The sequence below is a fragment of the Macadamia integrifolia genome, unplaced genomic scaffold, assembly GCF_013358625.1.
Source record: "Macadamia integrifolia cultivar HAES 741 unplaced genomic scaffold, SCU_Mint_v3 scaffold_44A, whole genome shotgun sequence".
Classification (NCBI taxonomy): Eukaryota; Viridiplantae; Streptophyta; class Magnoliopsida; order Proteales; family Proteaceae; genus Macadamia; species Macadamia integrifolia.
The window spans coordinates 132,207-159,790 of NW_024870667.1; the positions used below are offsets into that span (position 1 = coordinate 132,207).

Sequence of the window (27,584 nt, forward strand, 5' to 3'; positions counted from 1 at the left end):
TCAATTTCAGTTCCATTAAACGGTTTCAATTATATATTGACACCCTTAAACAGAACCCCAACTTCCCCAACCTCCCCTCACCCTTTTTTGTTTTTTTACTCTCCTCTCCCTTTCTCAAATAAGCTGTGGTGAGTCGGCAGAGGGACTCTTTTGTAATTTCTGAAAGTACCTTAAGGATCAGCACCAGGGAGCTAAGCTGATCCATCCGCCATCGCCACATTGCCAAGTGCCAACACATAACCGCAACGAATAGCGAAGTGAAAGGAGAGAGAGAGAGAGAGAGAGAGAGAGAGAGAGAGAGAGAGAGAGAGGCTTTCGTTTTGATTTCCTTTATTTTCTGAACTACTCTCACGCTCTCACTCTCTTTCACTCTCTCCTCTTCCCCCTCGGTTTCATCGACGTGACGGACGTCTGTCTTCCGTCAATTCTTCTTCAAAACAAAACCCCAAAGAAAGCATCTCCAAACCCTCCCCCCCTTCTCTCTCTATCTCACTCTCACTCTCTGTACCGTGTGTGCGTGTGTGATTCGGTTTCTTTCCACCCCGAAGAGAAATGACGTCGTTGCTTCCAGCTGCCTCTGCAATAACTGCAGCAGCTTCTGCATCCAAAGCGACTACTTCATCGTCATGTTTGCACTTGGACCAACTCCATTGCTGCCACTCAATGGTCTCTTTTCACCATCCTTTGAAGCCGAAGCTTAGAGATTCGATCAAGGTTAATACTGCCTCTTTTTATTACTCTCGGTTTTTCGTCCAATTGGGTTTTCATTATGTGGGCCATTTGGTTGATCGATCTGGGTTCGCTTTTCAATTTTGTTCGTTTTGGCTTTGAGTTGAGTGGTTTCAGTAAGATTGGACTGAAGGTTAGCTACTTTGTGGTGGTTGTTTTAATCACTACTAGATTTATCAAGGAAAATGTTTTCCTTTATGTGTTTTGGCAATCCGCTTGTCGGTTTATTTATTTATTTTTCTGAGTTACTGATCCTGTGAGCAATTATTGTGGCCATTGAAATTCCTGTTAAATTGATATAACTTTGCTTGATCCAATAGAACAAGAAATTAATGAAGTCATTAAACTTATGATTCTGGGTCTGAAGGCTCTTAACTTCGGATGGTTGATTTGGTAGTTTCATGATTTATGCATAATTGGTGACACATTGTCATTTACCATGAAAAGAAGTTCTGTAATTGCTGATGTTCTCTTCTTGGGTTCCATTAGATGTTCTCTCTCGTCTGAAAGAGCTTGTTGTAGACCTCCTATAATTTCATAATATTATTCAATGTGTTCTGTTCTGGACCCGGATTGCTCCTTTTTAGTGGAAATTTGCACACGTTGTTTCATCTTCTTGCTGAAAATTTGGCTTTCGAAGCTCTTCTCCTGAAATGTGATTAGTAATTGGTTCCAATTGTAGGTTCAACTATCTACTTGGAATCATTCCACGGTGGTCAAGGCCCGATCAAATGAGGTAAAATTCTGCCCATTTTTTAATTTTGAGGATCTGGTTTCTGTTCTTCGTTCTTTTTGGGACTTCCTTTTGGCAACATCGATTGCATCCAAGGTTGCTGTCGATGGATCCTCAAATGCCACAGCAACTCCAGCAACCAAATCGGAAGTACCGGCATCAGAGGAAAAGAATGCTAAGCCAGTGGAGGAGCCGTCTCATGCAGCTTTGGCCACAGAAGAATCAATCTCTGAGTTTATAAAACAAATTTCAAGCCTTGTGAAGTAAGAAATTAACTCATTTTGTCATAGCTAGTGCTTTCTATCAAGCAATTCCTTCCTTAAGAGGATTGGTTTTGCATCACTTGCATCTGTCTGTTAGGCTAGTCGACTCTAGGGATATTCAGGAGCTGCAGATGAAGCAACTGGACTGTGAGTTAATTATTCGAAAAAAGGAGTCCTTGCCTCAGCCACCATCTCCTGCTCCTACAGTCATTATGCATCCTTCTTCTCCACCACCTGCAGTTGCACCTACACCTTCTGCCCCTGCTCCTTCTTCAACCTTAGCCCCTACACCCTCTCCACCTCCTGCTAAGTCACCCAAGTCATCACTTCCTCCCCTTAAATGCCCCATGGCAGGAACATTCTACCGGAGCCCAGCACCAAGTGAACCTCCATTTGTGAAGGTAAGTTCTCTCTAATTATGTTTAATGTAATTATATCACTATGCCTTTATGCTAAAAGTTGATTTGACAATGGATTTTTTTTCTGCTTTAGGTTGGGGACAAAGTTCAGAAGGGACAAGTTCTGTGCATCATTGAAGCCATGAAATTGATGAATGAAATTGAAGTAAGGCTGATGTCATTGCTTCCATTTAGCTAAACTTTGGAAATAAAGAACTATTTTTAGAAAATTTTGCTTGCCCTTTTATCTTTATTTTACTATGATTATTTTGCCCGCCCAATAACATATGCTTATTCAGATACAATAATTACTCACCTTAGGTGATAAAATCTGTTTTCTACCCTGACGATAATTTGCCTATTATGGTATATTAAAATGTAGATATATGTGAACAAGTGCCTAACACACTTGGTAGCATATGGTGTGTGGAAGCCCATTGCTTTTAGGAGGTCTTGGGTTCTAGCCTCCTGGTTCACATCTCCCTTTCCCCATAGAATAGGATAGAGTAAGACCGAAAGTAGATTAATGCATTATGAATCATTTGCATTTTGATACCACTAATTATTTAAACTTTCAATTGCTTGTGGTAAATCAACTGCCTTAAGCAATATTTTTGAAAATGATGTTGATGTACACATTGACATTGCCCTTCCCTCACAACTCGAGCTTTTAGGTGAAACGGTAGTTAACAAGGTATCAGAGCAAGGAGGTTGCATATTCGACTCTGGGGAAGTGCATTGGAAGAGTTTTCTTGACTTTTCTTCTCCATGGGTGCCGTGCAAAGGAAATCCAATTGAACTCCACATGCAAGGACCATTGGATCTTGGCCTGCACATGCAGGGGAATGTTGATGTATACATTGACATTGCCCTTGCTTAACAATTTAAGGTTTTAGGTGAAATAGTAGCGAAAAAATGAATCAACACAAGATGTTGGATCCATCAGGTGCAGCTGGCCATTAAATCTAGAGGTTTGGTGGACTGATCTAATAAGCTCCAATTGGCCTGCAAAGGAAAGAAGCTTTCCTTTCCAAAGCTGAAGACGCTTTCTAATAAGGTCAAGCATAAGGGTGCAGTGATGCTCAGAGAGCCTTGCAAGGATGAGAGGCAATCCAAGGTACTTAAGCGGGAGCTCGCCAAGGGCAAACCAGTCTTCTTGAGCAGAGAGGCCTTGATATCATGAGAGACACCGGCTAGGAAGAGAAGAGATTTGGAAGGGCTAATGCGGAGATCCGACTTAGAGGCAAAATTGTTCAAGCACGTTGCATAATGGTATCAAGGGATGAATCATTTGCTTTGGACTAAATTGTCAAATCATTTGCAAAAGCAAGGTGAGTAACCTTAAGAGCCTTGCACTTTGGAATGGGGGGAAATAAGCAGCTGATTAGTGGCCAATTGCAAACCTCTAGAGAAAACTTCCATTGCCAGACAGAATAAACGAGGGGAAAGAGGGCATCCCTAACGAATTCCCACGGAGGGGAAGTATCCAACAGGACTTCCGTTAACCAAAACTGAGAAGCAAGGAGAAGCAATGCACTGGTGGATCTAATTAGCAAAAACTGGTGGGAATCCCATTTTGATGAGAACTGAAAAGATTAAATCTCGTCTCAATGAATCAAAAGCATTGTGAATGTGAATCTTCATGAGGGCTGCTGAGGAATGGGATTTTCTGTCAAAGCCTTTGACAATCCCATGACCGAGGATAATGTTGTCTGCAATACTTCTGCCCGGGATGAAAGCCGACTAGTTGATACTAATAAGGGGATCAATCACAAGCTTGACTATGTTGGCAAGAACCTCAGCAATGAAGTTATACAAGAGTTTGATAGAGAGATTAGCCTAAAGTCATTAATGGAATCAACTCCTTCTTTCTTAGGGATGAGGCAAAGGAAGATGTGATTGATACCTTTGATCTGGCTAGAATTAAAGAAGTAACTCTTGATTGCATTAATCAAATCCTTTTTTATGATATCCCAAGAAGAAAGCCTATACTGAAAAGCCATCAGGATCAGGAGTTTGGCTTGCTTTATGGGATAAAACAGAAACCTCAATTTCATCAGCAGAGGGAATAACCATAAGCAAGCTTGTCATGTTATTAGGGATGAATTTGTTTATAAGCCCATCAGGAATGGGGTTATCCGACAAAGACCTCGGATTGAACAACTCTTGAAGTAGTCAACTGCAACATTTTTTATCTCATCAACCTTGAAGACTTGCATTCAATTCGAGTTGGTGAGACTTGGGATGGAATTGAAATCGTTTCTAGCTTTTAAAGAATGGTGAAAATAAGTCAAATTAGTGTCACCCAACTCTAACCAATTGATTCTAGTCTTCTGTCTAAAAAAACTTTCCTCTTGTGTAAGAAGGGAACAAAGGTTTGTAGATTCAATGTTTTCCTTATCAGCTAGGGAGGGGTTCATATGATCAAGCTGAAGCCGAAACTGAATAGAAGCGAGCTTCTTTCTATAATAAAGCACTTGAGAAGAACTATTCCCGAAGGAGTTAGTATTCCAAGCCTTAGGGGCTGCCTTCACATTCTTAAGCATTCTGGCGAAAGCAAGAAGGGTGGTGGAGAAAGCATGGACAGGATTCAGCCAAGCTTCCCTAACAATGGAATGGAAGTCAGAATGTGTGGGCCTCATGTAAAAAATTTGAAGGGTTTAGGCCCAAAGGAAGTTTATGGATGGATTAAGAGGGAAATGGGACTGTGGTCGGATATGATTAGGGATTCAAAAACAACATGAGAAGAAGGGAAAGAGGAAAGCCAGGCTTCATTCACTAGCACTCTGTCTAACTTACAAGCAATGCGAGCAGTGCCTGATCTTTTATTGTTCCAAGTATAGTTGGTGCCCGACCATTTAAGGTCATCAACCGCAATATCATTAACACATTCATTAAAAGCATTAAGATTTGCAATATTGATAGTCCCCTCCACCTTGTTTCTCATGGCTAAACCGAGCAACATTGAAGTCCCCACATATCCCCCAAGGATGGGAACCAATTTGGCTAGCAATGCGATGAAGATCATTCCAATAGACCTCTAGCCACCCGGTTAAAAGCATATAAGGATGTGAGATAAAAGAGAAGCTACCTGCAGTGTCGGAAACAGAGAGATGAACAAGTTGGGGAGTGGAAGATAACATGGTGACAGATAGCTTAGACTTGTCCCAAAGAAAATAGATGCGACCATTAAGGTGGTGGCAATGATTGGTGAAGAAAGACCTTGCAAGGGCAATACTGGAGGTAATATGAGCAAAAGAGGACTCCTTAACATAAGTCTTAAGCAAACAGCAAAAGCAAGACGGAAATCCTTAATGAGGAGCTGAACATCAGCATGTTTCTCATGGGAATTTAAACCCTTGAGATTCCATAAAAGGCCTTGAGACATCAGGCCATAGAGGAGTGTAATAAATGCTCCACAAAGGAGGAGGGCAGGCCAGAGGAGGTTCGGGATCGATGATGACGTTGGTAAGAGTGGGTTGTGAGCAATGCTTATAGCTGCTTTGTTATCATAGTAGAGTCTCATAAGTCATTCAATGTCATACGCCAACTCGAGAACCAACCGACGCAGCCAAGTGAATTCACAAACTACATGAGCCATTGCTCTGTACTTGGCCTTTGCACTGAATTTAGCTACAACCGGCTGTTTCTTGCTTCTCCATGTGACCAAGTTACCACTCACGAATGTGCAATAACCAGATGTAGATATCCTATCAGAAATGGATCCAGCCCAATCAACATCGGAATAGCCTTTTATCCTATAGTGATTGTTCCTGGCATACAAAAGTCCTTTTCTTAAGGAGGACTTCAAGTATTTGAGGATACGGTACACAACATCCAAGTGCTCACTCTTGGGTGGAAATGCATAAACTGGCTCATTACTCCCACTGTATAAGAAATGTCTGAGCGAGTCAGAGGCAGATAAATCAGCTTCCCCACCAGCTTTTGGTATTTCCCTACATCAAGGGAAGGGCCACAATCTTCTCTTAGCTTATGATTCTGCTCAATAGGAGAACTTGCCGGTTTACAGCCCAACATTCCTATTTCTTTAAACAGAGTTAGAACAAATTTTCTTTAGCATACGTTGATTCTCTTCTTAGACCTTGACACTTCAATACCCCAGAGATATTTCAAGTGTCCTAGATCCTTGATCTCAAACTGTTTTACCAAATCAGCTTTCAGTCTAGTTATCTCCTCATTGTCAACTCCAGTTACTACAATATCATCAACATACACAATCAATGCTGTGATGGTGTCATTACCTCTCCGGGTAAATAATGTGTGGTTTGTTTGACTCTAGGAATATCCATTTTTTAGAATGGCCTGTCTGAACCTCTCAAACTAAGCCTTTGGTGACTGCTTCAGACAATAAAATGCCTTCTTGAGGAGACACCTTACCATTGGTTGCCGGAAACTTGAAGCCAGAAGGGGGTTGCATATATATTTCCTCCTCTAAAGCTCCATGGGGGAAGGCATTCTTCACATCCAATTGATATAAGGGTCAATCTCTTTTTGCTGCCATAGATAAAAGGACTCTTATAGAGTTAGGTTTGGCCACAGGAGCAAAGGTCTCCGGATAATCAATTCCATACACTTAACTGTACCCTTTGGCGACCAATCTCGTCTTGTACCTCTTAATAGCACCATCTGATCGGTACTTGATCGTATAGACCCATTTGCATCCAACTGGGATTCTCCCCCTGGGAAGGTCAACCAGTTTCCAGGTATAGTTCTTCTCAAGAGCCATCATTTCCCCTGACATGACTTGTTTCCATTTAGGGTTTGATATAGCCTCAGTAATAGTTTTGGGAATGGAAGCAGAACAAAGAGCAGCTGTAAAAGCAACACCTGTAGGAGAGAGAGCATCATAGGAAACAAACTGGGCTATAGGATCAGTACAAGTTCTCTTACCTTACAAACAGCAATTGGGAGGTCCAACTCTGAATGAGGAGTTGTTACCTGATTGAGGAAGGGGAAGCTTTGAAATTAGGATCAAAATAGTCCGACTTGATAAAAGGGGGGAGTACATGTATGGTGATCAACAAGACTTTTTTTTTTAACTAACAATGGCATTATCCATCAGGTTATTTATGTTAATACCCCCCAACAAAATGGGTAGCTGAGAAGAAAAATCGCCATTTGTTAGCAATTGGTAGAAGTCTTTTATTTGGTATGCATGTTCCTAAAACCTTTTGATCTAAAGTTCTTGCTATGGCTTTCCTCATCAATCACATGCCTATAAAAATTCTTGGGTCTTAAAACCCAGTTGCACTCTTGTCTCCTCAGTCTTCTGCTTTCGCTCTTCCTCCCATGGTGTTTGGTTGTGTTTGTTATGTACATGTTAACAAATCCTCCTGCACTAAACTCGATCCCAAAGCTCTCAAATGCCTCTTCCTTGGGTGTTCTTCCATGACCAAAGGCTACTAGTGTTACCACCCTTCATCTCGCAGGCGATTTCTTTCCAAAGATGTCACCTTCCTTGAGTCTGTGCCATACTTTGCACCTCATCAGCAGCCCCTTCAGGGGGAGAATGGAAATGAAAGTGAAAAGGATGAACCCACTGCACCTCATCAGCATCCGCATTCCATTTCTTACCCCATTGCCTCTTACTCCATTTTCTTTTGATATTAGTAAGCATAAAGAGGTGGATGATGTTGATATTGTGGATGAGCCTTGTACAGAGAAGGCATCTGATATTGTGTACACAAGAAGAACGAAGAAGACCTGCCAAGAGTTCTCTTTGGATCTACATACTGAAAGAGGCAATGAGAAGGAAAAAATGTGATGCGACAATTCAAGGTTTTAGTCAAAGTGCTCAAAGATAATAGATTCAAGGTGAGGTTAGGAACATGAAGGACAAAAGCAAGTGAAATGGAAAAGGTAATGGGGATACTGCCTTTACCAGAGATAGAGGGGAAGTACCATTAGCTACCCGGATCTGATCCTTACCAGAACAAATGGAGGAGTCATAGTAATGGGACATACTGGTCATGTGGTTAGTGGCACCAGAGTCAATAACCCATAACGGAGCTGTGGAAGGTGCAGAGGTGGTGACATGCATAGCAGAAGCTGAGGCATCCTATGAGATAGATGGGCTATCAAGCTGAGACATGAACCGGCGAAGCACTGCAATATCATCCCTAGAGAAGGAGTTAGTATCTGCCTGTGGGAGGCCTCTAGTATCAGTCTCTGTCATAGTAGCATGGGCTGTAGCCCCTCCTCTACGGCCACCATGTGTACTAGGACGGCCATGAAGGACCCAACACCTCTCTCGAGTGTGTCCAGGTTTCCCACAATGATCACACTGTCGTCTATCTTTGTCATCTCCATGGGATGGCCCTTGGCCTCGGCTGCCTTCTCGCCGTTCTCTGTGAGTAGTGGAACAAAGGGAAAAACGCTCAAGTTAAGGTGCAGAATCCGTGGCACCCCTCCTGCTGATGCGGATCCAAGGGAGTCGGATCGCTTAGGGCCCACTTAACACTCAATAAAACAAAGGCAACACCCAACAACAATTGTATTGAAATAAAGCTTCAACTAATTGGTAGAATTGTAATTAACTTGAAGTTTCTAATAAAGGGTGGCAAAATGGTAAATAGATGATAACTTGAACATAAGAGGAATTATCAATGGGGAAAAAAAAAAACAACGTACAAGATCGGAGGGGTATTCCTTAAAAGATGGGTAAACTGATACTTAAGGTAATAACTAGATAAGGGGAAGGGCAATAGAGGAATAAAGGATTAAATTACTAAATAGGTTAAACAAAACCAAGATTCTGTTTGGGGGTTGTCTTCAACCTTTAGACAGAAATCAGTGGCGGAGCAGCTCACGAAACCAGAACCGGTTTGAGGGGAAAATCTCAGCAAACAGGGCTTCTTTTGATCTGAAATCTTGGGTAAGACTTCATAATCTTCAGGCCCTAAGGATCAACTGAACATAGCTCCAAACTCCAAGGGTTATTCAACCAAGGTGATGCTGAAACAAATCTGGGTAGTGGAAGGAAACCCAGCTCTGATTTCAAGTTCCAATCTTGTACCAAGAAGTTTTTTAGAGAACAAGATCCTAGGGGTTAGGTCGATCCTTCGCCGAAAGTTCCAGAACCGATGGATGGGTTCGTGACGACGTTACCGCAAGAACTTCTCTCAGATGTATCACCAGGAACAGAGTAGCAGCCAGCTAGGTGTATAACAAATAGGAATAAAGACCAGCAAGGAAGAAGAAGACAGGAGGAGTTTCAGAGAGGGGCAAGGAGGGGAGCATGCATGGCAGCCTTGGCTTCAACCAAAAAAACTTCATTCATTCAATTCTCCAAAATCAAGTTCAAATCTCAAAACTGAGTTCTCTATTACATGACTATTATAAAGGAAAAGCCAGCTAGGTGTATAACAAATAGGAATAAAGACCAGCAAGGAAGAAGAAGACAGGAGGAGTTTCAGAGAGGGGCAAGGAGGGGAGCATGCATGGCAGCCTTGGCTTCAACCAAAAAAACTTCATTCATTCAATTCTCCAAAATCAAGTTCAAATCTCAAAACTGAGTTCTCTATTACATGACTATTATAAAGGAAAAATCAAATAATTAATGGAAACTACTTGAAAATGGAAACTAATCTAAAATTAGAAACTAACTAATACAAAAGAAATTGTTTCTAAATCCAAAGAGAATCAAATCAAAAGATTTTTCTTTCCTAAGTCCATCGTGCAACTGCATCACCTGCTCTCCTCGCTTAGGAGGTAGCTACACACCTCATCAAAGGATGGAAGAGGTGACCGGCCCAAAATCTGTATCTTGATTTGCTCATAATCTGATTTCAGCCCACTTAGAAGAATCAGAACACACTATTTTTCAAGAGATCTATAGACCTTGGCTTCGTCATTGGGATTGGTCAACTGAAGATCTCGGTAATGATCATACTCGTCCCAGAGTCCATAATAGTGTTATAGTAGTTAGGAATGGACTTGGTTCCTTGCTTCATGGAGAGAGCCTGCTGAAGGAGCTAGTAGACCTTCACAGAGTCACCTACCCTGTCATAGGTCTTAGAGACACTATCCTAAATATTCTTAGCAGTTTCCTTCCTTATAAATCTCCTACTTATCTCAGGTTTCATGGAGAAAAGTAGCCAAGTCATAACAGTAGAGTTTGCAGTTTCCATTTCTGATACCCTGGGTTTGCAACAAGGGGAGCCTTGATAGCCCCCAGTAATATACCCTAGCTTCCCTCTACTCCGTAGTGATAGCTTCACAGAATGTGACCAATCCAAATAATTGGTACTATCCAACTTCACAAGAGAAACCTGAGTGTTAGGATTGTCAAAGACAATCGAACTGTGGTTGGTACTACTTGACCCACCCGATATAGCTTCCGTGAGATCAGACATGATGTACGGATGCCTCTAAAAAACCAATCCAAATGGAGATCCAAACCAAAGGGGAACACACGCCCCAAAAAATTTGCTTCTCGAGACAAAAAAAAAAAATCCAGCAGGCTAATGGAGCATGAAATCTTGATAGAACATCAATAAAACTCAGTTCTAACCGTGAAGCTTCATCCCAACAGCATAAACAAACATTATAGAGCCAAGTACATCCATCACAAGCAACCAAATCACATAGGTCTTACCATTATAGACAAAAAAGGGGTTCATAGGGACTAAAAACTGATACCTGGGCACTTGGAGGAGAATGAGTTGTGCTCCTACAACTCTCCAAGGTAGACACCAAGGTTTAGAGGGGTCAAAGGATAGCCTTGGGCGACTTTATCCAACCCAGCCACCAGCCCAACCGAAAGTTGAGGAGAGAGCAAAAGGAGGTCAATTCCCATGCTGGCGGTAAAGCTGGGAAGGATTTCTACTCTCTGTGTGGGCTTCAAATAGCCTTTGTAGACCTTCAATCACTCTCCAAGATCCTTCAACTTGCTTCTAGGACACCATCAAGTCTTTTTTTTTGAATCTCTTTACATAGTGTAGCCTCTATTGAACCCTAAAAAGAAAAAAAAGGGTCCAATAGAAACTCAAAGAATGAGTAGGAGGAACCTTGGTCGACTCTCAAACCACTTTAGCTCTGCTACCAAGTTGGAAGTTAGGGTATTAGGGTTAGAGAGGAAGAAGATGAAGAGAAGAGAGGTAGGGAGAAGATGGAGAGAAGTTGAGAGGAGAGTAATAGAAAGGAGCAAAACGTGAGTGAGTTCTTTCCTCATCTCACCTATATTAGATTCAACTAATACTTTAGGGAATTGCATATTCCTCCCTGAGGGAGGTGAAAGAGAAATAAAAGAAAATACATATAAGGACAACTTAACATATGACAGCTCCTAAAGTACCCCTATTACGTACATTCTAACAGAGACAACCCTGAGCAGAGATCAATCTCAGCAGAGAGTCAGGGTTTTGGTCTGGAATCGAATTCTCAGATCTGAGGCCAGTTGCTGGAGGTCTTTGAGGATTGGTCGAGGCCCCCAAAAGAGACACTCAACCAAGAGGGTTTGGCCTTTGGAGGCCTGTAGCAGCTTCAGTAACCTTTTCTCTGCTGTCCTGCTACTGTGTTATTGCATCAATACCAGTCTACTTTTAGCCATCTTTGGAGGCTCTGTTGGCCTGGCTTGCTGGTCCATTGGACCCTTATTGTGCAAGTTGCTTGCACCTTTGCCCCCTCAGTCCAGTATTACAGTGTTGGTTGCTATTCTGCTTCTTAGATCTGAAATCATATTCTAAGGTTGTATTGGAGTTTGTCTGTTATCTAGGGTTTGTTTACCTAGGGTGGACAACCTACATCGCATTAAATGGCCCCCCAAATTCAAGGCCTACAGATGATCAGGTGATTTTTCTTTACATGCAATATGCAAAATTTCATGTTAGAGGGTCAAAATTGCTGGGTGGTGTTGAAGCAAACCAAGCTGATGGCTTGAAGCTCTAAGGAATCCCCACCTTTTTCTGTAAGTTGGTCTGTTTTCCTTCTCCATATTTAATGGAAAGAACTTCATGCAAGATTGGATTTCCTAAGCTTGAATGAAGACCAAGTACATAGGATTTTCCAGCTTACCTGTCAAGTTGATTGTCTCAGAAAGATCCCTACTGTTGGTGATTTAATTATTATGGGAACATTTACAGAGCAATCTAGTAGTTCAATCCACATGTGAAACCAAGAACACTAGTATCATTGTTGGTCTGTACTTGTATGTAGAATGATTTTAAAGGGATCTGTCATTGTGTCTTGGTGCAGTTAAGTTACACCTAGTTTAGCAAGCATATGCTCGTGCCCAACTTGCCTATAAGAATTTTCTGTAATTGGTTACCATGTAGTTATGGGCAGTTGATGCTGCTTCTTGAGTTTCTGAGCTTTGAGTACACAATAAAGCATCTCTGATACTTCACTGACCCTATTGTACTGAGTTTTATTTTCACATCTAATAGAATATTGTTGATTGCTTACCTGAAATTTTCTGCTAAATTGAGAAGCTTCCTTAGATATGACTAACTGCATATCTGCGAAATATCTTTGCTGTAGGCTGATCAATCCGGAACAATAGTTGAGATACTTACAGAAGATGGCAAGCCTGTTAGTGTGGACACAGTGAGTTCCTCTCCCTGCATGTTTGTTCCACTGTGTGCGAAATGCACGCTTTTATGACGTTTTTTTATTTCTTATTCTCTTCTGTGCAGCCTCTGTTTGTGATACAACCTTAGAAGTTCCAGCTGCCGATCAGATGGATTTGAATTTCTGTGTAAAAGGATGCAGGCGGCAGGTTTTCTTAGAGTTGGTAGTGAGGTTTGTTAAGTTTTTAGTCGTTATTTCATATGGTAGGATATTTCCCCAAGAGACACGATAGGTAAGACATTGAGAATTGGAAGATCGATTTGCCAAATCCGTTGTTTTACAAAACTCTATTGCCTATATTAAAAGGGAAAATTGATCCCCATTTTCTTTAGATGTTCCATCATTCTTTTTTTATGAACCATCATCAATTTTCTCTTCCAATATTACACTTGGAAACATATAGGCTCTGTTTGGTTGCAAGGGCGGTGCAAGGAAGAGAAGTGAAGTGATATTACTTCCCTTGTAAGGCCTTTGTTGCAAGGGTAGTGAGCTAAAATTAATTTAGCTGATCTGCTTGGTTGTATTTAAATTGATGTAATATTGTAAAAATTTGTAATCAAGCCCCCTTGTACCAAACTCCAGTGACATTTTTGATTTCCAAGAATGTATGTGACGTATAATAATAAAAGAAAAAAAAAGAAAAATGTATGTGTTGTAAACATCACCAAGACTCATATGGAACCAACTTTCATATGTGTCTAGCAGCTTCCATGAAAAATCCAAGAGGGAAGCCAAGTGTAACTTTCAAATGTAACTTTTGGCTCTATTTGGTTGCAAGGGATAAAGGGAAAGGATGTGAAATTTTCATACTTAAAAAAGAAACTTTTGTAATCTTTATCACATGTGATTATGTTATTAATTCTAAATCATTTTATATTTGGTTCTTAATTTTCATTTTAATTTGCATCCAAAACACTTTGTTGTAAAATTCATTTTAAAAAAATGACAAGTAAAATGCATCATTACTAAATATGGTAAGAATAAGTGCCTTATACAATCACATGTGATAATTACAAAAGTTTCAAGTGAGGTCCTGTGATCAAACCTCAGCCATTGCATCTAACTTCTTGGAACCACGGCACGAGGGTTTCCGTAATGCTGTGGTCCCATTAACCTTACACAATATTGTCCTCTTTGGCTTGTAGGCCTCAAGGCTTTAAAACGCGTTGTGCTATATGAAGGAAGTTGGAGATTATTAATTAGTCTAGGAATCTCTGCCTAGGCGATGTGGGATTAAAATTTGCACACTTTCACCGATTTCTCAAACCGCTTGGTATTAACCGTATTCTTGATGGGGACACTTCACTGATTTTCTAGGCGGGTCTGGTACTTGTCGTATTCTTGAGTGGTTATAATTTCTATATTGGACTAACCCGGTCCTATGTAAGCAGTATCACAATGATCACAGGGATTAGTCGGGTCAAAGATCCAGACACCCTGGGTATAAAAAAGAAGTTTTATTTTTGAGTTTGAAAATGAAACTTCCTTTCCCTTTAAATTCCCCTTGCAATGAAACATAGCCTTAATTATCTGCAAATAAATGATAATCCTATGATATGTAAGTGCAACAGATCTGAGTCTCAATTAAGAATCATGGTACAAAGCATATTTCTTGTCGGCAGCCATATGGCTTTGAAGCCTTGAGATTTGTAGCTGTTGAAGTTTAGAAAACTCTCGTCGGCAGTCGTATTGGTTATGGAATCCTAGGTTTTTAATTGTAGATTTGTATCTGTTTAGGGGCCTTTGATTGAATGCTTAAATGTGGGTTTGGAGCTTACACTATTGTTGCCTGGGCTGCTTGGGTTTTATATGTTACTGTTGGTTGGGTTACTTGAATTGTATATGTTGTCGTTGCTTGGGCCGCTTTGATCATGTACATTGTCGTTGCTTGGGTTGGTTCAATAGGGATTGGATTGGACTGTTGCTTGATGCGCTTGCTTTTTGTAGGGGTTATAATGGCTTTACTGGGTTATAGATTTGCATTCCATTTTCTTTAGTTCTTCCAGTACTTGGTTGAATTGTGATTCATTGGGGAGTGCGTGTCGGTGCTCGTTGTCCAGTGGGGAGTACGTATGCTCCTACCACTTGGGGAGTGAAATATCCAAATGGTTGTGTCATGGGGCCCACTAAGGTGTGGGAAAATTGTAATACCCTTATCTGATTTTATACCCCTACATGTGAACAAGCCAGAGGACATAACAGAGGAAACCAATGCTGGCATGGTTGACAACTGTGGAGTGCCAAGAAGACAGAAATGAACCCACCTACTCCTGTTCAACCTATCAATATCACTGGGGAACTCATCAGGATGTGTGGACAAAGTGGTAAAATTTAATTATTAGATTAGGTACAGGAGATAGAGTAGAGAGGCCAAGGGGACCACATTTTCTGTCAAACCGGCAGGTACAAACCGGCCAGCCAGTTGGACTGGCATAATACAAATTTTTTTTAGCTTTTTTCACTATGGGGCCCACACCTCTACTGTGCAAATCCCCATCATACCCTATGGTAATAGGCCTATTTGAGGTACAAAATGCATATTTTTAAATTATAAATAATAAGAGAAAATTAAATTTACAAATTAATTATATAATGGGCTAATTGTGTTATATATAAGGAATTTAATTGGGGCCAGCCAAACAGATCCTTAAGTCTATTTGGGCTGCCCTATATAAGAGTTATTAGGCTGAGAATTCACCCTTCTAAAATCGTTTGCTGCAACAGTAAAGGGAAGAAGAAGAGAAAATTTAACACCTAAGGTCATTACTAGACCATTGCTGTCCACAGGTGAGAGCCATTGTTCATTCAGTAGAGAAAATCTTGTTAATTTCATTACCTGGGTAGTTGGGGTTGGGAATTTTAGCAAGTTAAGGAATGTAATCAAATCCATAAGAACTGAATTACTACCCTGTATAAGAAACCCTGATTTCAATAAGGGTTCAGAGATTTTAATTGATTGAAACCCATCCCTGTGAACCCTGGAACATAGAGTTTTCACTATCCAAGTGAAATTCTATGCAATTAGAGTTGGAATAGGACTAATCAAGTAGGAAATTCTGCTAGAACCTATGAGCTGAATTTTATTCAATTTAAGAATTTAGAATTTATAAGAATTGGTTTGAAATTCTTCTTGAAACTAATTGCCGAGCTTGATTAAGGTTAGAATACATATTTCATTATTATAATACTATTAATCTAACTTTAGTAAGGTGATTGATTTAGGGAAAAATGGATTAATTCTATAGAGTTCATCAAAACTATGTTAATTTCTGAAATTTCTGTAGAAATTGAATAACTAAGTTAAGGTCAGTTAATTGGAACCCAGACATGGGTCAACCTGACATCTAACACCTACTTTACTGACCTGTTGTGAGTAATAGTAATTCAGAATTAGGAATTGACCCCAATTTGAGCCTCACAACAAGAGTAACACAGGAAAGTTATCCTAGTAAACTTTGGAATTTAGGGTTCCTACCAATTCAGTACCAATTCAGCAAGAATTTGTGTAAATTGGAGTTAATTGGGTGAGATTTTATTAAAGCCCTAAAACTAAAATTCATACCAGGTTTAATTCCTATAATAATTAATCAATTTTGTCCCTAATATTTTTTTTCTAAATTCAATTGAAGAGGGAATTTGATTCTATGGTCTCTAAAGACTGAATTCCAACTTCAATTTATGCAAAGAACTTGGAATAAGGAATTAATTCCGCAAAAATGGAGAAAGTACCTGTGAAACCCTAGATTTTTTGTGGAATTGAAATTACCTAACCTAATCCCAACAATTGAACTTTAGAAATAGGTCAGTAAGAGACCTATTTTGTGAATTGAAACCTTATAAGACCAATTCGGAATTCGGAAGGGAGATAGAATCCCAAATTGGCCAAAACAGAGTTCAACAATATTGGCAGAATCAAAATTCTGCAAAAAATAGGGAACCAGTAGGTCATGATCGGCCAGCCGGTTGCTGCCCAAGCAACCTACTTGTTAGGGTTCCAGTGGCAGTTCTATTGTACCATTGGTCAGCATGCCTTGGACCCTGTGTGGGAACTGTGTACATGAAAGTTTCAATGAAATGGAACCTAGGGAAGTAGAGTACAATGTTTGAAGTTCTAAAACCCTGTTTGGACTATTGATGTGACTCCAGGTCATTTTACCTATATGTGGGACCCACTAGTGGTTTCCTACATGTAACCCCAATAATAAAGGAAGTTGGGAAACCTAGACTGTGCCGGAAAGAACAGTCAAATGCCCAACTAAATTGGGAATATGGATAATATACTTAGGAAGATTGGGGTAAATTGTAGGATTTTTATTTTGTAAATAATGATTTGAATATCTTGTGAAATAAGAATAATAAATTGCAGTGATGGAATCTAATTGAACCAAAGAAGTGAATTTTTCGGGAATTTGGAAACCAAGGTGAGTGGGTGCCCTGACTTATTTTATGGAGTGTTTATTATTGTAAATCTTGCTTGTGATTCATGCATTATGGTTGTATACATATATTATTGTTATTGTTCAGAAACTGACTTGTGTAACCGGAAGTCGGAATAGGTAAGACAGGTAAGATGGGTTGATGTTTGGATATGCATCATGTAGAAATTGTGGGCGAGGACGTCACCACTCGAGTGCTACAACCCCTTGTCAGTAGGGAGATAGGTATTGACTAACCCCGACCTGTGGCAGCCTAATCAGCAGTACACTTCCATGGTACGATGTACTATACCTAGAGATGGATAGCAGCAGGGTACGACGTACTGTATACTTGACTGCCCGAGGTTACTAACTTAGGGGTTAGCTGGGGGACCGAGGTTCTTTCTGGGACTAGCTAACTCCTACCTACAATGGCCTTGTATTCCTGAGGCCCAACGTACATGGTAGGGAATACATCTACATTGCATAGCACAATACCACTGATTTCAGACTTAGTAATGGACTAGGAAGTAGTATAATATTAAATGAATCCATGAGCATCATATAAGGTGTGAAGCATGCATTGCATCATTTGTACTATGTTTGTTTGCTTGTCCCCACCCCCTCACTGAGCATGACATGCTCACCTCTCTTTATTTATTTTCCCTAGATGACGAGACCGTTATTTTGCCATTTGTAAGCTTTGATCATGAGACAAAGGCCTTGGATTACTTGGCCAATCTTTCAGAGGATGAAAACGACCATGGACCCGACTGTAGATGTGACTACTGTGCCTATGGGGGCCAGTTCTTCTGAGGAATAGGATAGACTATTCCTATATCTTTTTGTGTATATATTTTTGCTGATGTGAACTTTGATGTATATAGTCTACTTCTGAGATACGGTAAACTATTCTTGTAGTAAGGTATATGACTTTTATCTGGATAACAATAAATATAATATATCACATAGTGACACTAGAAATGATGTAATTTATCTCATTGATGGACTACTTATATTTATATGACCTTTGATCTTTAGTTGTGTTGTTGTGGTGTTATGATCTACCCTAGTCTAGATCCTAGGGAAACAGACTGATTGGATATAGTAAGGTATTCAGTGCCGCATGCCTTAGCCTATTGGATTCAGGGTGTGACAAGAATGTCCACCCATTTTCCAATTTTGTTTTGTTTTTAGTATTGTACTTGTTTGATATCCGCCAGGCTTAAGTCGACGTCGACCAAATGGCACGGGCTGTCGGGTAGGGTTACAAATAGCATCGGATCTGCAATAGAGCTTTGAGCTTTTATGTGTGTTTAAGTGGGTCCAAAGGGGCTTTTGTCCTCATTTCTTGCTCTTGTTTAGGTAGTGCGAAATATAGAGAGTGTCCTCTTGCCTCATTGCTAGAGATTTATAAGAACTCTGGGATTTGAAGTTGATTAGGAAGGTTTCTTTCCTTGCTTTGCACTCTTGTTCTTCCCAACTTAGGAGCACGATTTTCTCCATTAATTAGGGACTTTAGGGTGTAGAATCTATGAGGATTGAAAAAAATTGGGGCAAGTTTGGATGTATAAGAGTGGGGCTACAATCCGTGCTCGAATCCATCCATCCATTCTCTTCTTCCTTTCTTCTTCTTTGTGCAACCTAGAAACCATAGGTTTTTTCAAGTGTGAGCCATGCCACCCAAGGATAAGGATAAGCAGCCATTGGTTGAGAAGACCCCTCCCACGACAAATGACAAGGAGGCTTAGCCAATATGGAGATGACTTCTCCATTCTTGAGGCTCAACCCATTGCACGGGAAGCACCAACCGAAGCTCGAGCTTCATCTCCTTTGATTCAGATGATAAGATGACGTTGTTTGGTGACGATCGTTGGAGTGTTGATGAGTATAAGCATGACAAGCATCCGTGAGGATTGAAAAAATTTGGGGTAAGTTTGGGTGTATAAGAGTGGGGTTAAGATCCTTGCTTGAATCCATCCATTCATTTTCTTTCTTCTTTGTGCAACCTAGAAACCCTAGGTTTTTTCAAGTGTGAGCCATGCCATCCAAGGATAAGGATAAGCAGCCATTGGTTGAGAAGATCCCTCCTACGACCAATTACAAGGAGTATTAGACCATTTGGAGATGACATCTCCATTCTTGAGGCTCAACCCATTACACGAGAAGCACCACCCAAAGCTCGAGCTTCATCTGCTTTGGTTCAGATGATAAGATGACATTGTTTGGCGACTGTCATTGGATTGTTGATGAGTACAAGCATGAAAAGCATGCTCGATGGTACAAGGGGAAGCATCTGAGGAACACAACTTTCCACATCATAGGGTGTGGTCCCCTGACGCGGTAAGTGCTCTGCCCCTTGAATATGTAATTTTTTTGTGTAAAATGCCATGCTTACGACTTGTATCCATGCTTAGTAGAATGCAATATAGGGTTTTCCATGTTTAGTAGAGTTTTTTCATCACCATGTATTATGGATCAATGCTCTGAATGATTTAGTTAGATTGAACTAATTGTCTGTGTTGGCTTGAATAGGAGTTTTATTCTTATTTTTTGAAATGCTTTGATGGCACCATGTGTTATGCGTCAATGTATAGCTTAGGGCTATTCCATTGTTCTCTATGTCACTTAATTTGGCTTTTATAACCTAGCCCTATCCTTGTACGACTTTGAACTGCCTCGTATTGCATGTCTCTTGAATTGAACTACTTGTATTGACTCGTATTGCCTTGCCTTGTATTGAACTGCTTTATATTGAAATGTGCCTTGTAACATGTAATACCCTAAAATTTGACTAGGGGTTGAAATAAACTAGAGGGGGGTGAATAGGTTATGCTAGTAAAATTTAAAACCTTTTCGAATAATGGTTCCCCAAATGTGATTGTATAATGAATAATTGCGGAATAAGTAAAATGAGCACAATCGCACAACACCAAGGTTTATAGTGGTTTGACTCAATCCAACTCTAGTCTACTCCCTATAAGTTCCACTTGTAAGGTATTCCACTAGCTCTTCCCTTTCAGTATAGTAGGTAGGGAGAAAAACCTTTACAAATTCTTTTAAGGATAAGATGATCCATACAATCTCTTTACAAGATGAGAGAGTCCTTTACAATCTCTTTCAAGGATGAGAGGGTACAATCTCTTTGGGATGAGAGAGTCCTACACACTTGTCTTAGTACGGTTTAGAACAACATGTAAACAAGGTGTCCAATTCTAGAGTTAACCCAACTCTTAGACAAAAACAAATTTAAAGTGGAATAGAAAGGTTTAGAGTTACCTCTTTTGTGATACGTGAATGAAATGCAATGATATATAAGAATGCACTTTGTTGTCTTCTCAATGCTTGCGGTAGAATACCAAATAATGGAGAAGACTTGTGTAGAGAGAGTTGAGTTCTTCTATAAAGATATGTTCAAATAGTAAGACTAGAACTCAAACATATAACTTTCTTTGCTTCACTCTAATTCCCAATTAATGCACTTAGATGTGTAGTATTGAGTGTTATTATGTTGTACATAAGTGTGGCCTATTTATAGAGTGAGTGGGTTAAAAGAGAAGTTAGAAATTGTGTCTAACAAACACTTTTTATCCCTGCCAGTAATTACCGGTTCCTACTAGTAGTTACCAGATGAGATATCCATTCGAGAAATAAATCCGTTAGAATATTACCATTGGGTCTTGAATATATCCATTGGGCAACTTTCAAAACTATCTGGTAGGCATCCGGTTATCTGGAATAATTATCGGAAGTCATCCGACAGTTACAGGTAGAATCCAGTAGTTACCGGTTGCTCTCGAATCATTAAAGGCCTATCAAGTTCTGAAAAAATATAACTGAACCGGTTGTTACCAGTAAGCCTATGGTTTTTGGCCTATTCAGATAAACTATACGAAAATAGTCATATCTTCCTTGTCCAAACTCGTATTGAGATGATTTAGGTTGCTGTAGATTCACAACTCAATGCTCTAAAACTTTATAGAAGAAATAATCTTCAGACACTATCATATGAAATGACTAAAGTGCCTTTGAACATGAACCTTGCTGAAGTCACATCATGACATGTTATAATCAATATGTATCCAAACTTATTTGGGTCTTATTACTTAGTCATTTGGCATCACCTGGGAACATTCTAGGTTAAGATAAAATTTAGGATGCAATATGCAATGCATGCTTGTGAGATGTAGTGTAGTGCTTGTATATGGTGTGCGCCCTATTACATAGAGCTACACTTAAGGTCTTCTCTTCTTCATGTAGTTGGTCCTTAAGAGTCTTCATGTTGACCTTGCAAGCTTGATGTCTTCAGTGTACTTCAATTCAGTTCAAGTTTTGATATTTTGAGATCTTGATTCTCTAAAGTCTGATATCGTCTGATACCTATACCAACTTGTTGATACTCTCCATTTGATAACTTCAATCTTCATTTCTTCCTTTCATTCATCAAATTCGATCTTTGATATGAAGTCTCTATAAAACAATACTTGAAGGAAAATTATGAAATACCTTCATATGTTTGTTATTATAAAAAAATTCTCTGAAGTCTGATATCATCTGATACCATCTTCAAGTATTGATACCAACTTGTTGATACTCTCCATTTGATGACTTCAATCTTCATTTCTTCATTTCATTCATCAAATTCGATCTTTGATATGAAGCCTCTATAAAACAATACTTGAAGGTAAATTATGAAATACTTTTATATGCTTGTTATCATCAAAACCAACTATAGGAGTGTGGGCATATCCCTAACAATCTCCCCCTTTTTTATGATGACAAAAAAAATGAGTCTCAAATGAAATAAATAATCAATTATCAACAATTCTCCCCCTTTTTCAATAGCAAAAAGTGGGGTTAAAAACCTCTATATTGACAAAGAGTGTGGGAAAATAACTTCCCTTAAAATTATGCTAAGGATAAAAATCATTTAAGATTTATTTCTCTCCCCCTTTTGTCAACATGTCAAAGGGTCATTTAAAAAAAATCATTTTTCATATCATTAATCCTTCTCCCATTTTTTGTCAATAATAAAAAGTGAGGGGGTATAAAGCATAAGCTCCCCCTAGGATTAAGCACCAAGTTAAAAAACAATGAAAAGCATATAATCAAGACTAAAACATGCTCCCCTAAGCATATGCATCATATAAAAATGCATTCAAATACAAACAAGTATTAGGATGAAGCTCCCCCTAACCATATGCAATAAACATTAATGAAGCTAACATACATTCAAGAAAGATAGCACATTAAAAGTCTAAGATGGTTCATGATGCCAATTATTGCCAATTTTTTCAAATATGCTAGGGTTTCTGATTGCTTAGCAAATGTATCTATTAGAGAACCTACTGGAGTTGGTTATTTCATCTCTTTTATGACAATGCCAAATCAACCCCATCTTTTACTTTGACTCTTTAAGCCAATAGAATCAAGCATATATTGGTTCCCATAATTTCATGGATCCATCTATGTTACAATCAAAATATCCCTTAGGTTTCCAAACCCTTCTAGGTGTGTGAGGTATAAATGATGTGTATGGCCCTTGTCAATCATCTGTTCTATACTGTGTAGGTGGCCTATAAGAATTAACATATCTTTGAGTGTTATATGGTCTATGAAATGGATAAAGCCTTTGTATAGCATAGTATCCATAGGGAGTGTGTGGCCTTTATTTTTGTAGCCGATGGGGAGTGTGTGGTCTAAATTCCCTTTGAGAATTAAAATTCCTTTGAGGTTTGTCATGCCTTTTATAGGGAGTGTAATAATATGCATAATGGTTGTTATTCCTTTTTGAAACTTGCCTTTGGTATAATGGGGATTTCTCCTCTTTGGAGCAAATATCTTTTCTTTTCCTTTCCTTTGGGGTGAGGTTCCACCATCATAGCCAAGTCCTTTTTTGTATTGAGGACTTTTGTATTGAATTTCTAATAATACATCTAAGGTCTTTTAGCTTTAGGTTAATGTATGCAATGTGGTACTTAACTTTAAGTTATCCTCCTCAAGTTCATGCATTTGAGAGATTACGCCTTCTATCATCTTGTTGAGGGAAATAACCTCTTTTTCTAACTTAGACTTTTCAATCTCTAGCTTTATGCTTTCTTCAATAAAGCTTCAAATGCTTGTTGAAGATCATCATCGTTAGATTCATTATTTGAAGTATCTAAATAATGAGATTGAGAACTTACCTCTTATTCTTTGTCTTCATGAGTTGTTAAGGCTAGGTTTGTGACTTCTTCATCGGAGTCACTTTCATCCTCATCCGATGAGACTTCCTCATCATTTTCTTGACTTTCTTCATCCAATTCTTTGGGTGCTTTGAAAGCAATGATTTTGGGATGCATTTTCTTGAAATCTTCATAGAAATCCTTTTCATGGGTAAGAAGTGAGCCCATTAATTCGTATAGGATTATCTCGTTCAAGTCTCAGGCTTCGTTGATAGCAGTCGTCTTTGGTTTCCACTTGGTAGGTAGTGACCTAAGAATTTTCCTGACCATCTCAGAGTTCGTGTAAGTTTTACCAAGTCCTTTCAAGGTATTTACAATATTAAAAAATCTAGTAAACATGTTAAAAATATTTTCATATTCATGTATTCTAAATAATTTATATTCTTGTACACGCATTTCAACTTTTCTTTCTCTTACCTCTATAGTACCTTTATGTGTTACTATAAGTGTAATGCCCCGCTTCTTAAACCCGGTCTGATTTCACGATTTGAACCGGTTAACCATGCAGGAACCGAGCCAGAGGATATTAGAGCGGGTTCCTTATGGGCTATGATGGCACGGGTGACCTTAAACACCGGCTGGCCCGACAAGTCCGAGCCAGTGCTAGAAGAGACGGGAGTGCCCAAACCGTGTACGTGCACCTACCATAAGGCTATGTACGAATAAAATAGGTATTATATCCGTATTTTAAGGTATATACGTATGCTACATCGTATGCCTGGGGTGGGGTTCGTGCCGAGGTCCGAACCCGGTCAAAATCCCAAGTTTTGGCTCTCAGGCGGATATAACAAGTGGGTACACCCACCCACCTGAGTGACCCATCCAAGACTATTCACTTAAATAGGAATAGTATATAAGGCTTTATGATTTCTTTTCTTTCCATTTATTACCCTCGTACGTTTGGTGAGAAAAGTAAAGAGGAGAGAGAAAGGAAAGGGAAGAAGGAAGGAAGAGGAAGAAAGGAAGGATTTCAGTGGCGCCGAAGCTCGATCTTGCCATTCCGGTGCCAGGAGAGTAATCTACAACTCTAGATCTACAGTTGGAGGTAAGAAAAGTTGGGTTTTACGAACGTTCACCATACCCAAGCTTTAAACCCTTGATTTGAGTATGGTTTTGAGATATTGTAAATACCCTTTGAAATGATGAATCTAAGGTTTAATAGATGATTTATGTGCTGATCTTGAAGGATTTGAAGAGATATTGACAAGGTAGAAGAAGCATTGTGAGTTGGAAGTGATTTGAAGGGTTTGAAGTCATTTTTGGGCACAGAAGGTAAGATGGTTTCCCTCACTTGAATCTAACCTAGATCTAGGTTAGAACCATCCTATAGGACTTCAAAGGTGTGAAGAATAGGTGGGGAAAAGCCCCATTTGATTCCCCAAAGGATGGAGAAAATGGGGAAGAAACAGAGTCATTCCCGCCAAAACCGGTGGGTACAACCGGCGGGTACCTACCCGCTTGAGAGTACCCACCTGAGAAGGCAGGGGTCCCTGGCCAAACCGGCGGGTACAACCGGTGGGTATAACCGGCGGGTAGGTACCTGCCGGTCATAACCGGTGGGTAGACAGCCCACCTGTCTTACCCAACTGTTTGGCCCCGAAGGTGATCCGTATGTCCGATCGAACCCAAATCGGACGTGTGACCTTCTTTTGACGTTCTAAACATGATTTTGACATCGGATTTCATTAATTTCGATTCTAAAATGGTGAAGTACTAACCCCTCTCAATTATGTTAGGTTCACCAAATCCTACCCGATTCGCTCCGGATCTCACCCGTACCGAACGAGAATCCTTGTAAGCTACAGGTAAGTGGAGAGAGGACGTTTGGCCTTATTTCAAGGCATTTGTTTGGCATTCATATAACTATATCTAATCTAATCATGTCATCATGAATATGCTATATAGATTAGTCATTCCACTCATTGATGTGCATATATGCTATGTTTACTTTTCAAATGCCAATTGAATGAGATGTTGATATGTGGAATGTGGACATCATGGAGCATAATGCATTGATAGACTAGATGCCGTGGTCGGCTTGGAAACGAATGCATTGGTGGCCCGTGGTATGGGACACGGAGGCACTATGCAGTCGTACTATTGTCATATAGGAGCATGCGGTATTAGGATTCTCACCATCCCGTGCTACGACCCTTCCCAACAGGGGTTAAGGTGTTGGATTGCCATTTGGGGGGAAACAGGGGTCGCGGTTGTCGGACACTGTGGCGGTTAGGCATTACACCCGACGAGTCATGTAGGACAGTCGGTAACCCCGGTGGTACATTCAAGAGGGCCAATCGTACTGCTTTTAAATTGCTGGAGTCAGCACCTTTATTTCAGTTATTTACATTTCTGTTGAGAGCCGGTGGACGGTATTGTCTTTACTTTTCCGAGTACTCACGGTGGGCCTTCTCCAATAGCCCTATGGGCGTATCGCGGGAGGGAGTTCGCGGCTGGGAGTTCACGGCTCGTACCCGGAGTATACGCGCACTGTGGTTGTAGTAGCACTTAAACCAAAGACTTAGTAATGTTGTTTAGGTGGATGTGAATTAAAATGAATAGCATGGCATGTAGTGCATATGATGTGTTGTGATGTGTGGACTGTTGTGTGTGGTCCACCTCTCTACTTACTGGGCTAGTGAGCTCATCCCACGTGTACACCCCCTTTTTAGATGATTTTGCAGGTCATACATCTGAGGAGCATGGGGTGGGTCCCACAGTCGAGTTTCCTGAAGAGGACTGGTGGACCCCTGAGGAGTTTGAGCACGGCGCTGACTGCTTGTGCGAGAGCTGTGCTGCGGGACAGCAGTTCTGAGGCCGAGCTGAGCTCCACCTTGGAGGCCGTGCTGAGCTCCACTTCCGAGGCCGAGCTGAGCTCTTCTACATGATGCCGAGCTGGGCACAACCCCTGATGCCGAGCTGAGCTCCAGCCTTGAGACCGAGCCGAGCTGTGTACTCTGATGTTTTTGATGATTTCCTGTATATACTTGATATTTGAACTTTATTCTTTTTGTGTATATATCATGCCTTCGGGCCCAAATGTATATAATTATTGTATCACCATTTGGGTATCAAGTATATGGGAGTTATTTACAGGTAAAACTTAGTCTTCCGCTAATCTAATGAACTTATGTTAGTGTGTGTATGCTGTGGTGGAATACAGTATCTGATGATCCTGGCAGGTTTGGGTTAACCGGTGTTAACTCGGTCACCGCTCCGGTTCAGGGTGAACGGGGTGTGACAAACGGTGGTATCAGAGCGTGATGCTCTGCTCCACTCACAGCATACCATTAGAATCCCGTAGACTCTATAATAGGAAAATGGGGTTGGGTAAAGATAAAAGCTTAAAGATTAAAAGTCAAAGAAAGAAAGTATAAAATGAGGTTATGTTATTTGTTGCATTCATGGCATGCGTGAGTGTAGATAAAAGGTATTAGATTGGAACTATAACCTATAAAGTACTATTTCGACGAAATTTCGGCAGCATAACGGCGTAAAATGGGATTTCCAAAAATTTTACACAAAACCTGATAAACAACAGATAATAATATAACAAAGAGCACAGATAGAAAAAAAAAATCACATCACCACAAGACCACACGGGTACTCCACATATGAAATCACCACAAAATCCACTATCCAAGGATATTTTATTCCATAAATGAACCAGTTACAATACATATACAAGGAATGAGAAGAAATAAATATACAATGTCTACAAAGAAGAGAAAATGGATGAACAGCTGGGTGGGGAAGCCAAGCCCTCACTGGTCGTCGTCATCGTCGTCGATGATCACCACGTTCGCCGGAGGCCTGGAGTTGACGTCGAAGCGGTGATCATAATAATCGAACCTTGCGTTCACCAGCCGTACCTCCATCCGAAGCCGGCCATAGTCTGCTGAGATAGCGTTGGCCCTGGTGTCCAAGTCCTGACCCAGCCTAAGGAAGGACTCCTCCAAGGTGGCCTGCCTGGAAACAATCTCGTCCAGCCGCCTCAATATCTGAACCTGGCCATCCTGCAAGGCCCGCATGGAGGCTGTCTGGCCCTCGTAGTCATAGGCACCACTCCCAGGTGGTGGGGCTGTAGCTCTGGAAGAACTAGGGCCAGGACCTCTCGACTCCTGAGGCACCTCCTCAGGGATGCTGCCACCCATCAGATCCTCCTCCTCGTCCTGAGGAACGTAGTCCTCATCCTCCTCACTGGACTCCTCCTCCATGGGGACATCCTCCAT

General features: G+C 40.4%; 1 protein-coding gene across 2 annotated transcripts in view; it reads left to right on the forward strand.

The window, feature by feature from the left end:
• Window positions 1–279: 279 nt before the first annotated feature.
• LOC122071661 (biotin carboxyl carrier protein of acetyl-CoA carboxylase, chloroplastic-like) overlaps window positions 280–27,584 on the forward strand; it is a 28,201-nt gene continuing 896 nt past the window's right edge. The window contains exons 1-7 of one of the 2 annotated variants that reach the window (XM_042636038.1): window positions 283–714; window positions 1,412–1,465; window positions 1,559–1,725; window positions 1,823–2,126; window positions 2,218–2,289; window positions 12,624–12,689; window positions 12,779–13,044. In XM_042636038.1, coding sequence (XP_042491972.1) covers window positions 553–714; window positions 1,412–1,465; window positions 1,559–1,725; window positions 1,823–2,126; window positions 2,218–2,289; window positions 12,624–12,689; window positions 12,779–12,802 — 849 coding nt within the window. In that variant the 5' untranslated portion in view covers window positions 283–552 and the 3' untranslated portion in view covers window positions 12,803–13,044. Of the gene's footprint in view, window positions 715–1,411; window positions 1,466–1,558; window positions 1,726–1,822; window positions 2,127–2,217; window positions 2,290–12,623; window positions 12,690–12,778; window positions 13,045–27,584 lie in introns of those variants that run through there. The other variant, XM_042636039.1, reaches the window with a different exon arrangement.